We start from the raw sequence: 16,517 nt of genomic DNA on the forward strand, positions 1-16,517 counted from the left end.
CAATGATACCCATTCCATGGAAAGTATTCTTGCCGTCAAGAGTGCAGATATCATGGTCCACATTGTCGGCAATGTGGTGTATGAACCTGCCGGAGAGAATCTCGTCTAAATCTTGAACTGTGCGGACTGACTTCAACTGACCGGTTACTCGGGGTAATTTTCAATTGTTAGTTTTTAGCTTACAGCGTTATCCGGGAAATCCCTTGGACAAAATGTGGGACGAAACGTTGCTATGATTTATTGCATACGAGGGTAATAAAAGTGGTGAAGCTGCCTCTGCGTTCTCTGCGTTAACTGGTTTTCTGAAGGAGCCAACCATAATTTATCAGCCTACTTATTTTATTTTATATTTTTACTAACAATCAACGAATGGATGGACAATAAGTGCTAAAAGAAACATGTGAAAATAAAAGTCTTCACCCCCCCCTCCTATGATATACAAGCTTTTGTTAAGATTATACCAATTTATCCTATGTTTCTTATAAAAATACCCTGTTTCTGCACACTTTAAAATTTAACAATTCCTTTAGCTTGGTATCAGCCCGGTGTTTCTAATTAACATCCGCTGCTGCTAATTCAAATCTAAAAATCTCTATGTTAGCTTGCTAGTTCTGACACCTATGAAAACCATGTAAATAAGATAGATGGTAGGGTAGACTATATCCTAAGAAATGGGAACCTCCTGGGAGGGTTTAAAGAGGGGGCTTTGAATAAATTTGTACGGAAGAGGTGCGTAGCTGTGCTGGCCTTAGGGGCCTTGGTGCTGCGCTGAGTTGTTAGTAGTAGTAGTAGTAGTAGTTGCAGTATTTAAAACAATAAGCTTGACGAAAAGTGTGGTTTGATTCTACTTTCCAGGCTACAATGAAAAAAAAACGGTTAAAATGGCTAGGTCATGGGTGAAGGATGAGCGATGTCATATTTCAAAGATTTTTCTTTTTGGCAATTCATCTCTGCCTATCTTCAGATAAACAGGTTCACAAATGGAACAGGTCCTCATTGAGCGGGAAGATACCAAAGGAAGAATTTAAGAGAAATTTGTGCTTCATAGGAGGAGGTAAAGACTGAAGATTTGAACAGATTGGGAACAAGGACGAGCATCTGTGTCTGTGTTGGCCTCAGGCAGCTTGATTCTGCAGTGAGTTCTTAGTAATATTAGTTGCATTTTTTTTTTCATTTAAGATCTGTACTTTTAGTTACCAAATATTCAATTACACAGGAAGAGCCTTACATACACTAAGGAACGTGTGGAGAAATACAGGTTACTCCCTGAAACTCAAACTCTTCAGTAGTAACGTCCCCTCCGTACTAGTGTGCGGATGTGAATCTTAGGCATTGACTGAGCAGCTGAGAAAAGCAGAAAACAAATCCAGGGACTTATGAGTTGTCTTAGACAGACCCCTGACATTCACTGAACTGATAAGACCACCACCTGTACGTAAGATGAAAGAAAATCTACTTGTAGCCGATAAAAGCAAAAATATTCGATCGCATTCGATGGTACTCGAAGTATATGGTATGTATGGATGAGGGACATATTTCCCCCATCCTCTGGAATAAGAAGACATGGAAAACTAAAAATAACACTCATGTGAAGCCCCGAGAAAGATGATATCCTGTAGAGTTCGTCCCTGGAGGATCTTTGGTCTACAACACTCAAGAAGGGGTTGTGGCGAGACACTGTTGTTGCCTTACCACCAGCCAAAAAGGAACACTGACCTGCGTTCAGACAATGAAAAAAGGAGACATGGAGATAAAATAAATCCACTCTACAATTTGATTGCACCATCTTTCCAGCTGTGCTATCCATAAAAGAGGTAACATACTTTCTTAACATAAAGATAATTTTTGTTTTATACATCCTACATACCTCGCTCAGAAACGACCTAAAATATGAGAGCGGATCTAAAATAGCTACCAAAGTTATGTCCAGTATCCAGTTTTTAGTTTCTTAAGACACTTTTTTTGTTTTTAGTTTTTACCCAATAGCCTCAATTATGAATAGAATCAAATGAGAATTACCGCAGGTCATTTAACTTCATAGAAGTTTTACAAAATTTGTCATTTGTAACTACTTGGATTCTGCTCAGAAATAATCTGTAAGGCCAAATTCAGTCTCAACCACGAGTTCGATGCACTTATATATGAAGGAACTTGGCTTGTTGTACGATTTTTTGAAGAGGTATTTGTCTCCATTTTCAAAATTTAAATTAAAACTGAGGCCGAATTTCACTTATTGCACTTAACAATCATAGGCATACCACGGAACATATATGTCACCATGCAACATCGTATCTGTTTTTTTTTTTTTTTTTCTTTTTTTTGCGTTTTTTTTTATGGAGCCTGAATTCTTGAATTTTAAGGGACTCTGAATTTTCTTCTGGTATTTCGTTTTAATGCTGCTTTTGTGATCACTGCTGTCGATTTTGCTGCTGCTATTTTGAGCAAAGTTTACATTTTATTCTACTATTTTTTCTGTTTATTTTAGCTTCAATCTTAAGGCTAAGTCACAAGTTCTATTGAACGCTGAACTAGAGATGAATTGGAATTAATAATAACCACGAACCTTAAGAATTCAAAACGTACACGTTTTGATTGATAAATTAAATTGATAATTTACGTCAGAAGACAATAAAGTTGTTCGAAAAACGTTCTTCCTCATTCTTTGTTTCTATAAGGCTGTTTTAACATGACGCCAACATGGTCTGGGCGAAAGTTCGGCTTTTTGGGGAGCCTGTCTATCATTCAAAAAGGCTGTAACTTATAATATTGTGTCCCATAAAAGAAAAACTAAAAATTATGTTTGAACAAATTAAGAAAAAAGGACAAAAATACAATTAAAAAGTGCCAAAGGAAAATTGGAATAATCTGAAGATAATTATTTGTCTTCAGACAGAAACTTTTTTAGCCACTAAGCATACATAGGCCTAAAGCAACATGAAAACAAAAATAAATTGACAAGTCTTAAAACTTAACAGAGGCAAAACTCAGGGGCTAAAACAGATAAAATTAGAAAAAAAAACACTTTTGAGATACGAGTAAAATAAGGTTATGCACAAAATTAGAAATTATTAGTTAGGACGGTTAACTACAAGACTGCAAGGTAGCATTAACTGGTACTTTGTGATAGGATGCTGAGTTAAATTTCTGAATTTAGCTCAGAATCAGCCTTCCATTTCACCTCTATTTCTTGGTTGTCTCGCACGCGCTGCAGGGCAAACCCATTATCTTATTCCGGTCTTAATTTGCGGTTCAGTTGATTTATAATAAACATACCAGTAAAATTTGGTGACTTGTTTGGTAGTGGACCTGTAGGCTAGAGTCAATTTTAAGCAATTCAGTTGCGTTAGCAATAATGGGGTCCTCAGTCCTGATGATCAGGGATTTAAGATTTTACATTGGGTCTAAATCAGAGACATAGACAAGGGGGTCTGCGGGCTCACTCACTCACAATTCCTAAGGTTTATATTTCAACTTTTCCCATAATTTTTCTAAGGTTTACAGAAAATTTGACTGTTTTTGTTGTTTTGTTGAATTTAATACCCACCCTCCCCTGTCCAAATTATTTCCTGCGTGCATACGTAATTATAGCAGAGAGAGTAAGAGAGAGAGAATTTACACCCGTTGATGTTTTTTATTGATTTACTTTTACAAAAAACTTCCGTGGCTTTTCGAAGTTCCTACGACAACTTCTTCGATACAAAGTGCTCTACTCTAAAGGAAAAAAAAATTAAATAATACATTTTTCCAACATCGTTCTTATATGCCCTCAGGGCATAACTTATTAAGTCATTGTAATTTAAACATTGCGCCATAAACTGATTCCCACTGGTATGACGTCATACACTAAAAATATGGCATCACAATTATACTTTACGTCATTAGCACTAAATATGGATGCTGACGTCATCGACGATATTTATTAATTTGTTTTTGCAGGTTCAAATCAGTTACCGCAGAATGGAAAAAATAACTTCATTGAATGAAAGAAATTCAGAGCCACATTCCAGCCAACTCCTAAGAATCGTACAAATGGATACATTAAAGGCCATGTCCGGAGGACTGGCCTTCTGTGGGCTCCACGTGAAGGAGAGTAAAGAAGGAACACAAAAATTTGTGCAAGCCTATCATCCTTTGTTTGAAATTCATAAGGATATTGAGCTGAGCCCACCTATTTTTGCCCCTTTCGTCATGTTAGTTGAGGTAGAAAATGCCCTAGAACTTGAAGAAAAAATAACCAAAAAATTGAGCAATAAATATGGCTTCGATGTAGGGATCGATATTGAAGGCTGTGGGATTCTTACTAAAATTGACAACGAAAACGAAAATCAACTGATTTTTTCAGACAGTGCCACATATAATAGAAAACACCTCGTGGAATATAGTTTCCGCCCGGCTGGCAAGTTTAGTCTCCCGAAAGAGGTAAGAAAACTCACAGAAAATGTCCGAAAAGAGCTGAAAAATCTGAAGAGTTTGGAAGATGCCTGGGCATTCATTGATAAATATGGCTCGGACTACCCTTCCCCCGACAATATAATTCACTATGGGGGAGTGAATATAACCCACAAAACCATCACCAAAAGTGAAACGAAGCACCATGAACAAAAAACAAAAGATAAGAAAACTTTAGTCACCACAGCTGTCAACGCACTTTCTAGTTTTTCTGCAAAAGGAAAATATATAAAAACAAGAGAGACAAATGACGAAAAAGAAATCGCAGAAATGACCTCCGAAAGAAAAGAAGTTAGTGTATGCGATTGGTTGGACCATACCACAGTCGATACCTCAGTTGATACCTTTTTGAAAAAGGTAAGCGAAAATCCAGGCCTAGGAAAAATTATTTCGCGAGGAGAAAAAACTGTTAAAGTCTGGATACTTCTAAAGGAAGAGTTTCCTACCGAGGCTCAAATAATAGAAGAGGCCTGGAATTTCAGGCGTGATTATCCTCACGAAGCGCTGTAAAGAATGTGGGACGGTGAGGCATAAAGCATACTGTCAACAAGCATTGAAAAAGTACGAGTAGAACCCCTGCACCACAGCATACATATTATACAGTGTGGAAAATTTGGTTCAGAAATGGGACACATCAAATCGCGCGGTTTTGAAAGTTTTCCAAAGCCTCACAGCAGTAGCTTCAACGGGTCTCTTATATTCCCATCGCAATGCGCTAAAAATTTTGTCATTGCGCATACGCGAAGGACAAATGCTAGGACTCTCACCCCTCCCCAAGTATGTTTTTGTCTACCTATGTGTTCAGTAGTAGCCTATTCCTGATGTATACTGATGCTAAAAGATTTCTGTCTCGTGATTTGTGATAGAACGACTGGCTAGTACATTCTTCTATTCCGCCGTCACTTTAAAGCTTGATCAAAAGGTAATCAGATAGGGGAAAGGGGCTTGGATTAGTAATTGTTTATTAACAACATCAGTTTTCTTGTGAAAGAACTTTATTTTGTATAGAAATTCGTATTTCAACGAAATTTCATTTTATTTTATGCTTTTACCAATGCAGTACGAGCTTTTGGAAGCTTAGTGGTGGTAGAAGTTTAAATGCATTTTTCGTTAGACAGAATTAGGCTAGGCTGAAAATTCCTCTTCATTATTTATACTTTCAGCGAATTAATTTCGGGGTTTCATAAATTTGTAGATGACCAAATTGTAACAGTTGAATCTATGTATAACATCCCGGTTTAATGCTGCTGTGATCTTATTTGGTGCTTTTGTATTGATTGTTGAAATAAAACGTTTGCTCTTTTTTAATTTTGGTATTTGAATAGTTTTGCTATGGAAGCAAGATTTATAGAACTCAAGCTGTAATTGCAAAACTTATTACATACTTTTATTGCCAGTACTGATTACTATAGCCGATAATTAGTGATCTAATTGACGTTCCAAATGGAAGACCTAAATATCTAAATGAACTGGAAGATGACATTGTTGCTAGACCAACTTAGATTGTATCATTGGAGGCAGTCTCAGGTCCAAAAACAAGAAACTCGGTTTTGGAAATAGCAACTGAAAGACCGATTTCATTTAATCCGGGGCAAACAACATCAACGGTGATCTGAAGTGCCTCAAGATTATCAGCTAAAAGAAGAATGTCGTCGGCATATGACAAGTAACATACATCAATTGATGGCTCAATTAGGCATGGCGGAATCTGCCGAAAGCCGAAAGACATCTATGATAGCGTTATTAAATATTGCAGAACTTATCGCCGAGATGTTGCTTATCATCTTGGCACAGCTGGATACGATTACTAACAGTACCTTGCAAATGTATCCAGATTGAGGCCTTCTGACACCATCTCCATAAAGTGCATTTTCTGTTTTTCCACCCATTTTTTTTCAAATGAAAAAAATGCCTTTTTCAATGAAATAACCAAAGAAAGGTGTTTTTCAATACCTAGGCAGGAGCAAAAAATAAGGGGGCAAGGATGTCCCTTCCCCTCAATTACCACCATTAGAACCAGCACACAGGCTTCATTGCAGAGTGAAGTTTGAAGGTTTAACTCAGAATTGTTGATCATTAAATCTTAATTTTTGGTAGATTTTTAGTTGAAAAGTTTTTAGTTTTAGTTAATTTGTTTTCACAATAATCTTTTACTTTTAAGATGAGTAGAAGATTTATGAAACTTACACAGGGGGTTTGGAGGGGGAATATATTTGAGGGATTCATATAAACCTCCAGTTAAGGGCTTTGGACCATAACTGTTGCAATGGTACTGTCTTATGCTTCCAAGCTCTTTCACTTAAGAATTGGCACCAAAAGTGCCATTTTAGTGCTGTTAGATTGATAAAAAGCATGTAGATATGAGTAATAGCTCTAAAATGAGTCTTCCCAGGATATGCTTGTGAAAATGAGTGCATCACAATTGCAAAAATAGTGGATTATCTAAAAATAAATGATAAGAAGGGACAAACCATGATTGAAAAAAAAAAATCCAAGGAGGAATCAAATGCATGATAATCTAATTTGAAGTCCAGCGCTATACTAAGAGAACCACACCTCTAATAATATAATTTAATATATTGGTGTTTGTAGGACTTTAATTGCATAGCTTATTAAGGGGGTCTGGAGGAGGAACCTGCAGGAGGCGTTCTTGTAAACCTCAAGTTAAGGGATTTGGATCATAATTATTACAATCATACCATTTTATACTTTCATGATTTTCCAGAATTGGCACCAAAAGTGTTGTTTTCAGTGCTATATCTCACTTACAAATTGTAGAACTGATAAAAGCCAGTAGATATGAGCAAGTTTTCAAATGAGCAATTAAACATCACTCTAAGAAGTTCTGGTAGCCACTAGCCCCAGCTTTTCCACTTCAGACATGGCACAGAAAGTACTATTTTTAGTACCATTTGAAACTTGCAAATGGCAGAATTTATAGGAAGAACATTAATATGAGCAACATTTTTTATATGAGCTATCAAAAATCTATCTATGATGTTCTGGTTGCCCACTAGCCCCACCCCTTGAGAAATGGCGAAAGTGCCCTTATTTGTGCCATATGGCACTTGCGGATTGTGGGATTTAAATAAACCACATACATATGAGAAATAGCTTTTGAATGAGCTCTTAAGCATCTCTCTATGGTGTTCTAGTAACCCGCCTGGCCTGGAAAAAAAGAAGAAAAAAAGACTGTTTTAAAGTTTTTTAGCTTTTAATCACTATGGGCTGTGGTTTGCTCTTTACTAGCTTGTAGCTAATGCTTTAACTATGACAAGGAGTTCATTGCAGATTCTCCAAAGAAACTAGTTCGTATTGAAATCTGTGAAATATAATAGATGGTATGTGAAATATAATCCATTTTTATCTATCAGTCCTAGAGGCTAGTATAAATGAATGTACAAAATTATAGGAATAGGTGATAAATGACACCCTCTCTCAGACTGTCTATGTTTTGAACAATGAAAAAAAAGGTGAATTATACCAAATTGCTGCAAATTACGCCGAGATTAATACAAATCTTCCGAACGGGAGAAAACACTCTATGTTTTGAAAAATGAAAAAAAAGGTGAATTATACCAAATTGCTGCAAATCACGCCGAGATTAATACAAATCTTCCGAACGGGAGAACAGTATATAAAACAATAAGCTTGACGAAAAGTGTGGTTTGATTCTACTTTCCAGGCTACAATGAAAAGAAAGAGGTTAAAATGGCTAGGTCATGGGTGAAGGATGAGCGATGACATATTTCAAAGATTTTTCTTTTTGGCAGTCCATCTCTGCCTATCTTCAGATAAACAGGTTCACAAATGGAACAGGTCCTCTTTGAGCGGGAAGATACCAAAGGAAGAATTTAAGAGAAATTTGTGCTTCATAGGAGGAGGTAAAGACTGAAGCTTTGAACAGATTGGGAACAAGGACGAGCATCTGTGTCTGTGTTGGCCTCAGGCAGCTTGATTCTGCAGTGAGTTCTTAGTAATATTAGTTGCATTTTTTTTTCATTTAAGATCTGTACTTTTAGTTACCAAATATTCAATTACACAGGAAGAGCCTTACATACACTAAGGAACGTGTGGAGAAATACAGGTTGCTCCCTGAAACTCAAACTCTTCAGTAGTAACGTCCCCTCCGTACTAGTGTGCGGATGTGAATCTTAGGCATTGACTGAGCAGCTGAGAAAAGCAGAAAACAAATCCAGGGACTTATGAGTTGTCTTAGACAGACCCCTGACATTCACTGAACTGATAAGACCACCACCTGTACGTAAGATGAAAGAAAATCTACTTGTAGCCGATAAAAGCAAAAATATTCGATCGCATTCGATGGTACTCGAAGTATATGGTATGTATGGATGAGGGGCATATTTCCCCCATCCTCTGGAATAAAAATACATGGAAAACTAAAATTAACACTCATGTGAAGCCCCGAGAAAGATGAAATCCTGTAGAGTTCGTCCCTGGAGGATCTTTGGTCTACAAAACTCAAGAAGGCGTTGTGGCGAAACACTGTTGTTGCCTTACCACCAGACCAAAAGGAACACTGACCTGCGTTCAGACAATGAAAAAAGGAGACATGGAGATAAAATAAATCCACTCTACAATTTGATTGCACCATCTTTCCAGCTGTGCTATGCATAAAAGAGGTAACATACTTCCTTAACATAAAGATAATTTTTGTTTTATACATCCTACATACCATATCCAGTTTTTAGTTTCTTAAGACACTTTTTTTGTTTTTAGTTTTTACCCAATAGCCTCAATTATGAATAGAATCAAATGAGAATTACCGCAGGTCATTTAACTTCATAGAAGTTTTACAAAATTTGTCATTTGTAACTACTTGGATTCTGCTCAGAAATAATCTGTAAGGCCAAATTCAGTCTCAACCACGAGTTCGATGCACTTATATATGAAAGAACTTGGCTTGTTGTACGATTTTTTGAAGAGCTATTTGTCTCCATTTTCAAAATTTAAATTAAAACTGAGGCCAACTTGCACTTATTGCACTTAGCAATCATAGGCATACCACGGAACATATATGTCACCACGGAACATCGTATCTTTTTTTTTTTTTTTTTATGGAGCCTGAATTCTATATACTGCAACTACTACTACTACTAACAACTCAGCGCAGCACCAAGGCCCCTAAGGCCAGCACAGCTACGCACCTCCTCCGTACAAATTTATTCAAAGCCCCCTCTTTAAACCCTCCCAGGTAGTTCCCATTTCTTAGGATATAGTCTACCCTACCATCTATCTTATTTACATGGTTTTCAGAGGTGTCAGAACTAGCAAGCTAACATAGAGATTTTTAGATTTGAATTAGCAACGGCGGATGTTAATTAGAAACACCGGGCTGATACCAAGCTAAAGGAATTGTTAAATTTTAAAATGTGCAGAAACAGGGTATTTTTATAAGAAACATAGGATAAATTGGTATAATCTTAACAAAAGCTTGTATATCATAGGGGGGGGGGGGTCGTGAAGAACTCCCTCTTTCCTACACACCTTCCTCACTGATACAGAATAAAAAGAAAAAAGCATTTTTATCTTTTTTTCATTTTTTTGTAGCCCAAAAATCAAAATAGCCTGATGTAGTGTCTACTACAAAACCCGTTTCGTATTCATCAATATGCATTTTTTTTTATTTTGAAATGTTTCTTTTAGCACTTATTGTCCATCCATTCGTAGATTGTTGGTAAAAATATAAAATAAAATAAGTAGGCTGATAAATTATGGTTCCCACTAGGAACACCAGCACCCCTCATGCCCTTTATGGAACTAATTGAAATTATCAGAGGCCTGATTCGGCCTATCACTCTCTCTGTGCGACTCGCAGCCAATATAATTGCCAGCTAGCTCCTTGTAACTCTTTTGGGAGGCCAGAGCACCATAGAAAATATGTATATCACTGGGGTCGTTGTCTTTTCGTAAATTGTTCTCTTAGTGATATAAGTCTCTGTCGCTGTTATCCAGTCCTATGTTTTTATGACATTGATGACTCTCTATGCAAGAGAATAATGAGTGGATTAAACCACCCCTATCATTTAGTTAATATCTGACCCTAGCCCATAGCCACAAGTATGGGAGCCTTTGTGATGACTTCAGGACTTGTTAAATGGTTCCACTCTTTTGATAGAATCTTATTCCTTACGGGGCTAGTTACAGTTATAATCACTTCCTATCAATGATGACGTGATGTCTCACGAGAAGCTACTTTCCAAGGAATACATTCAAGTAAAGTTGGCTTCGGCTTACGATGGGGAATGATCCTCTTTATCACTTCTGAGGTTTTCTTTTTTGTATCCTTCTTTTGAGCATTTTTTCATAGAAGTTTATCACCGAATATTGAAGTTCGAGCCCTATGGCCACCAATCGGGGTATAAAGATTTAACCCATTTCAAGTACGTTTGCTTAACACAAGAATTCTTTTAGCTTCAGGAGTAACGGTAACTTGAGCCCACCATGCACTTATAGAAAATAATTTTGATCAATGTCTACAAGGGCTTTTACTGACTGTTCTTCTAGGGGTGTACTTCTCATTACTGCAAGGATTAGAGTATATAGAAGCCTCTTTCACTATTGCAGATAGAATTTACGGATCTACGTTTTTTATAGCGACAGGCTTTCATGGCCTTTATGTACTTATTGGCACTATTTTTCTTTTAATTTGTGCAATGCGCCATGCTAAATGTTACTTTTTCCCTCAACACCACTTTGGGTTTGAAGCCGTGGCTTGATACTGACACTTCGTGGACGTTGTTTGGTTATTTCTCTATCTCTCTATTTACTGATGAGGAGAATAAGATCTTTCTAGTATAGATATTATACTTGACTTCCAATCAAGAGAACCTGGTAGGGAAAGGTAATTCTTTTAGTTTGATTTGACCCGCTAAATTCTTCTCGCACCCCCTTTTCCATTCGATTTTTCGTAATTACCTTAGTTTTTCTTATTTTTGATGTAGAGATTACTCTTCTTCTACCTGTAGTATTTCTAAATGTCTCAATAATAAGAACCTACCTAGTTGTTTTCTTTTCTTTTGTTCTTATCATTGGACTGCTTTATGAATGAAAAGAAGGTGAACTTAGATGAATTAAGTAGATAATGAACCTATGAGACTACTCTATAAGGAGAATAGTTTAAGTAGAACATTGGGTTTGCATCCTAAAAGAGGATATTCTTTCTCTCAGAGTAAGAATTGATATATCAAATCCAGTTTCGACCTGAATTTAGGCTTATTGGCCCTCACTCTTTAGCAGAAGCTAATAAATAGCGCTTCATTGTTACTGAAGAGCGTGGGATAACCCCTGCTAAGAGGCAAAAAGAAGGAAGGGAGCTGCTAACTCTCCAGCCGGGTAGTTAAATTCTACTCGTTGCCTATTTATGTAGTATAGATAATACAATACATTTTCAATGGATAGACAGACATATGTCATTTAAATATTTCCAGGAATAATCCACCCCAACATCTTCAGGGTTGTGCTCTTGCTAAGCTACGGAAATAAATGACTAGTAAAGACAACAAAGAACCTAAAATAATCACCTTGTACGGAGAGGATGACAAGAATGAAAATAAAGATAACCCCCACAATCTATTTTCATAAACCAAGGATGGGCCTATTTCTTCTACCCACCCCTGATCCCCCTTATAGAGGAGAAGTTCCCCCACGCGTAAGGGGGTTGAACTCATATATCCTGTAATGAATGGCAAAAAAAATATGCTCCCTAGACAGTGTCTTAAATTGAAACTATATAATTTAATAAAGTAAGGTAATATGACCCCCACCCCTACGAGAGATAAAAGTATAATTTTTTCAAATCCCCCTAAAATAGGTCTTATATATCCTAGAAAACATCAGTAAAACAAATAATCCCCTGTAACGGCCCCCCAATAAAGAATAAAGAGGGGGATTAGGTAGTCCCCCTCTTCATCCCTGTACTGGCAACTCAGATTGCAATTATATGAACAGAGGCATATTAGGGCAATTCGAGATGAGTAAACTCTCGTCAAGAGACATGAAATTAATATAAGGATGCTGGGAATAACTATGAATAGTTCTTCTGAAGATTCAATGATTAAGTCCTTTGAGAAAAAGCCTGATAAGAATGGAAATCCTATTTATCTTAAGGAGCATACCAGAATAATATTGCTTGTATATGGACATATTTTAGAACCCCCCCCCCCCCATGCGACGCATATCCTGTACGCCTTACAAATGAATTACTACCTCCGAACATATAAAAAGGAGAGCCTTGAAAAGTACGTGAGCAAATAAATGGAAATAACAGAATAGTGTTAGCCCCAACCCTAGAGAGAATATCATCACCCCTAAATGACTCAGCGTAGATAATGCAATTACTCGTTTTAAATCATTCTCCCCAAATGCAGCCAGTCCCGAAAAAAATGAAGTCACGGCTCCTGCAGTAATGAGCAGGAGACACCCCCCTCTCTCGAACAAAGGTGATAGACGAATTATTAAGTAAATCCCAGCGATTACTAATGTAGAAGAATGAACCAATGAGGAAACAGGTGTGGGAGCTGCCATGGCTGCAGGTAGTCATGCAGAAAAGGGAAGCTGAGCTCTCATAGTAAAGGAAGATACAATAAAGAAAACTATGATTGATGAGGAAAAGTATCTCAAAAATACATAATCCCAACTTTTTGAATAAAATTTTAGCCCCAACGATCATAAAATTAATACATCTCCTACCCGATTTCTTAAAACTGTGATTATTCCTCTAGAAGAGGAAGCATAGTTTTTATAAAATATAATTAAAAGGTAAGAAGTAATCCTGAGCCCGTCCCAACCTAGTTTTAATCTTAATCCGTCTGATGAAACAATTAGCAAAATTATGGATAAAATAAATCCTAACAATATATATATATATGAAACGACCTATAAAAACCTCCTCGCTCATATAATAGGAGGAATAGATTACCACTTGAGAAGAAATAAGGAGCACTAAAAAGATAAATGATATACCTAATCAGTCTGAACACATTTGATAGTCTAGATATAAGAAAGATATCTTTAATGGATAAACCTCATCTAATGTGAATAATATAAATGAACAACACATAGCCGCCGCTCTAATAGCCAGTAATATGTAACCTAATACGAAATATAACAATACTGTCAGAAATGCTCTCCTTTAGCTCCACAAACTAACGTTCTTTTAAACTATAACAGTAAAGAAGAATCAGTCCCAATAAAGGAATGAAGTGAGCTCTTCTAATTAAATATTCTCTCAAACTATAGTCTAGCCAGCTACAAATATAAAGACTCTCTCCGTGGCTGGTACTAGAGTAAAGGGAAATGCAATAGCAAGATGAAAGAAAACATAAAATTCCGGATAAAGCCACTATCAACCAATCTAAACTAAAAACGCCGAAAAAGAAATATATTTCGGAAAAAAAAATTGGCCGATGGAGGGAGTCCCATGTTGAAGAATCTGAGACCGAGCCACCAAAAACATAAATACGGGAGAAGTGAAATTGCTCTGCGAGTCAACAAAAAACTACGACTTCAAATGCGCGTATAGAATAAGTAGCTCAAATAAAATAACCCAGAAGAACAGATCCCGTGAGAAACCATCATTAAAATTCATCTAATATTAAGGTGGTGACCAGATGCTAGTATAGCTAAAATAATGAATGACATATGAGCTACAGAAGAATAAGCAATTAAGGATTTGACATCAGATTGTCGGAGACAGATTAAACAACTATAAATTCCCCCTAACATACAAATTCTTATTACTGCAGTTTCACTGTATATATTTAACCCTTGAACTAAGTACAGGCCATAGCCACCTAGTTTCAAAAGAATGGCAGCTAGTACCATGGAGCCAGTGACGGGTGCCTCCACATGGGCCCTAGGAAGTCAAATGTGAGTAAAATAAATGGGGAGCTTGACCAAGAATGAAAGAATTACTAGCAAAAAAATTGCGCTGTCTCTAAAGTCGCCCCAGAATTGCAGAATAGATGATGAATAAATACTTGTGTAAAGGTAAAGAAGGTAAAGGATGCGGCACTAGACCCTTAAGGTCCAAACCGGCGGTGCTGATCTCCGTTTCGTGGCCCTTCAGCCAGGAAGTGCAATGGGGGGCTGGGGAGCAATAATAAGAAGCAGGGAGCCATTCCGGTTGGTAGCCTCAGCCGAGAATTAAGATAGCCGTAGGAATTAAAGAGCATTCAAAAAACACGTAAAATCCGATAAATGACCGAGTAGTAAAAGTCAACCATAAAAGAATAAAGAGGCTTAATAAAATAATTCTGTAAGTTAGAGGCCAATTTGGCTTAAGTCCGATGACTATAAACAAAAACCACCCCCGAGCTCAACGTCAGGAGAATAATTCCCCACCCTAAGTGAAATTCTAATATCAATCTGTAAATGAGTGTTAAATATAATAAACCTGAGGTAAAAAATCACTTACTCATTTAGAAATTGTACTTGATCTGAACCAGACGATCGCACTAAAGACACTAAGGCTGACAGCCCCAGAGCTCCCTCACAGACTGTGACTCTAAGAAAAGTAAATGCATTCATTATTCTTATATGATTTGAATATATGAGAAGTCTGAATAATAAAAGGATAAGGAATTCTAATCTAAGTAGAGTCACTAGGAGATGCTTGCTTCTTGAAGAAAAGATTAATAATCTTAAGAAAAGAGATAGATAGATCATTAAAATTGACTGTATAATTAAAAAATAATGTTGGTCTTGTAAACCAGATTTAGAGAAATCTCTCAGTCTTCAAAAGAGTAATGAACATCTTTAACTTCCAAAATTAATATTTTTGTTAAACTACCTTTTGATGTGCTAAGATTTATCGTTGTTATCTCCATACTGATACTCCTACTCAACCACCCGCTCGCCTTTATTATATCCCTCTTCCTCCAAACTCTTCTAGTTTGTACCTCCTTAAAGGATGTCTCTCTATGAATTTCTTTAATTCTTTTTTTAATTTTCTTAGGGGGAATCCTAGTAATATTTATTACGTTTCCTCCCTGAGCGCAAATGAAAAATTTACTGTTAGATTGACCTCTTTCCTCTGAACCTTACCCACATCTATCATTTTTCTATTAATCCCGATTGAAACTGAGATACTGGCAAACACCTCACTGGGGTACCAGTGCCCCACATACTACATAGTGATCAACTTTAGAATCGGAAATCTCGCTCTCCTCATCTATTTGTTCGTAGTGGTTTATTTATTTTTAGCTCTCTTGCTCGTTATCGATTTTTTAAATATAAATAAAAAGCCCCTCCGATCCATGATTTAGACCCGTTGGGGCTTGGGTATTAAATGTTATCTTTACGTAAGACACAACCTACCCTTGAAAATTGTTAATTCTGCTCTAGTGGACTTACCTGTCCCGGCCAATATCTCTATTTGATGAAACTTCGGATCCCAACTAGGACTCCGTCTAATCATTTAAATCGTCACTGGCCTTTTTCTAGCTATGCACTACACCGCGAGAGCTGATCTGGCGTTCTCTAGAGTGGCCCACATTTGTCGGGACGCTAATTATGGTTGGCTTCTTCGAACCATTCACGCCAATGGCACCTCTTTTTTCTTTATTTGCATTTATTTTCATATTGGTCGAGGAATATATTACGGCTCATTCCACTACTATGAGACGTGAATAACAGGGATCGCCCTGTTACTCCTAGTAATGGCCGCGGCCTTTTTAGGGTATGTCCTTCCATGGGGACAGATATCCTTTTGAGGGGCTACTGTAATTACAAATCTCGTGTCGGCGGTCCCCTACATCGGGAATGATGTAGTTCAATGGCTCTGAGGGGATTTGCCGTAGACAACCCCACTCTCACACGCTTCTTCACCTTTCATTTTTTGATTCCTTTTTTAGTTGCCGGCTTGACCATAATTCATCTTTTATTTCTTCACCAAAGAGGCTCTAATAATCCTCTAGGGATTAACGCCAATGTAGACAAGCTCCCCTTTCACCCCTACTTCACAGTAGTAACCGTCCAATTCGTTAAAACCCTACCCGCAAACTTACGCCTGAGGCAGCGGGTATGCGTGTAGGTTTTCAACGAAT

General features: G+C 37.2%; 1 protein-coding gene and 1 long non-coding RNA gene across 2 annotated transcripts in view; both read left to right on the forward strand.

Annotated features, from left to right (window-relative positions):
* Window positions 1–1,114: 1,114 nt before the first annotated feature.
* On the forward strand, window positions 1,115–5,757 carry LOC148939374 (uncharacterized). Its single transcript, XM_089106770.1, has 2 exons — window positions 1,115–1,135; window positions 3,937–5,757. Exon 2 carries the CDS (start codon window positions 3,958–3,960, stop codon window positions 4,957–4,959), a length of 1,002 nt encoding a protein of 333 aa, XP_088962896.1. The 5' UTR covers window positions 1,115–1,135; window positions 3,937–3,957; the 3' UTR covers window positions 4,960–5,757.
* Window positions 5,758–11,194: 5,437 nt separating this feature from the next.
* LOC148939375 (uncharacterized) overlaps window positions 11,195–16,517 on the forward strand; it is a 33,673-nt gene continuing 28,350 nt past the window's right edge. The window contains exon 1 of the long non-coding RNA XR_016143562.1: window positions 11,195–11,314. This is a non-coding gene — a long non-coding RNA (uncharacterized LOC148939375). The remainder of the gene's footprint in view (window positions 11,315–16,517) is intronic.

This window comes from Artemia sp. Qi Xiang Cuo, chromosome 21, assembly GCF_049724085.1.
Source record: "Artemia sp. Qi Xiang Cuo chromosome 21, ASM4972408v1, whole genome shotgun sequence".
Lineage (NCBI taxonomy): Eukaryota > Metazoa > Arthropoda > Branchiopoda > Anostraca > Artemiidae > Artemia > Artemia sp. Qi Xiang Cuo.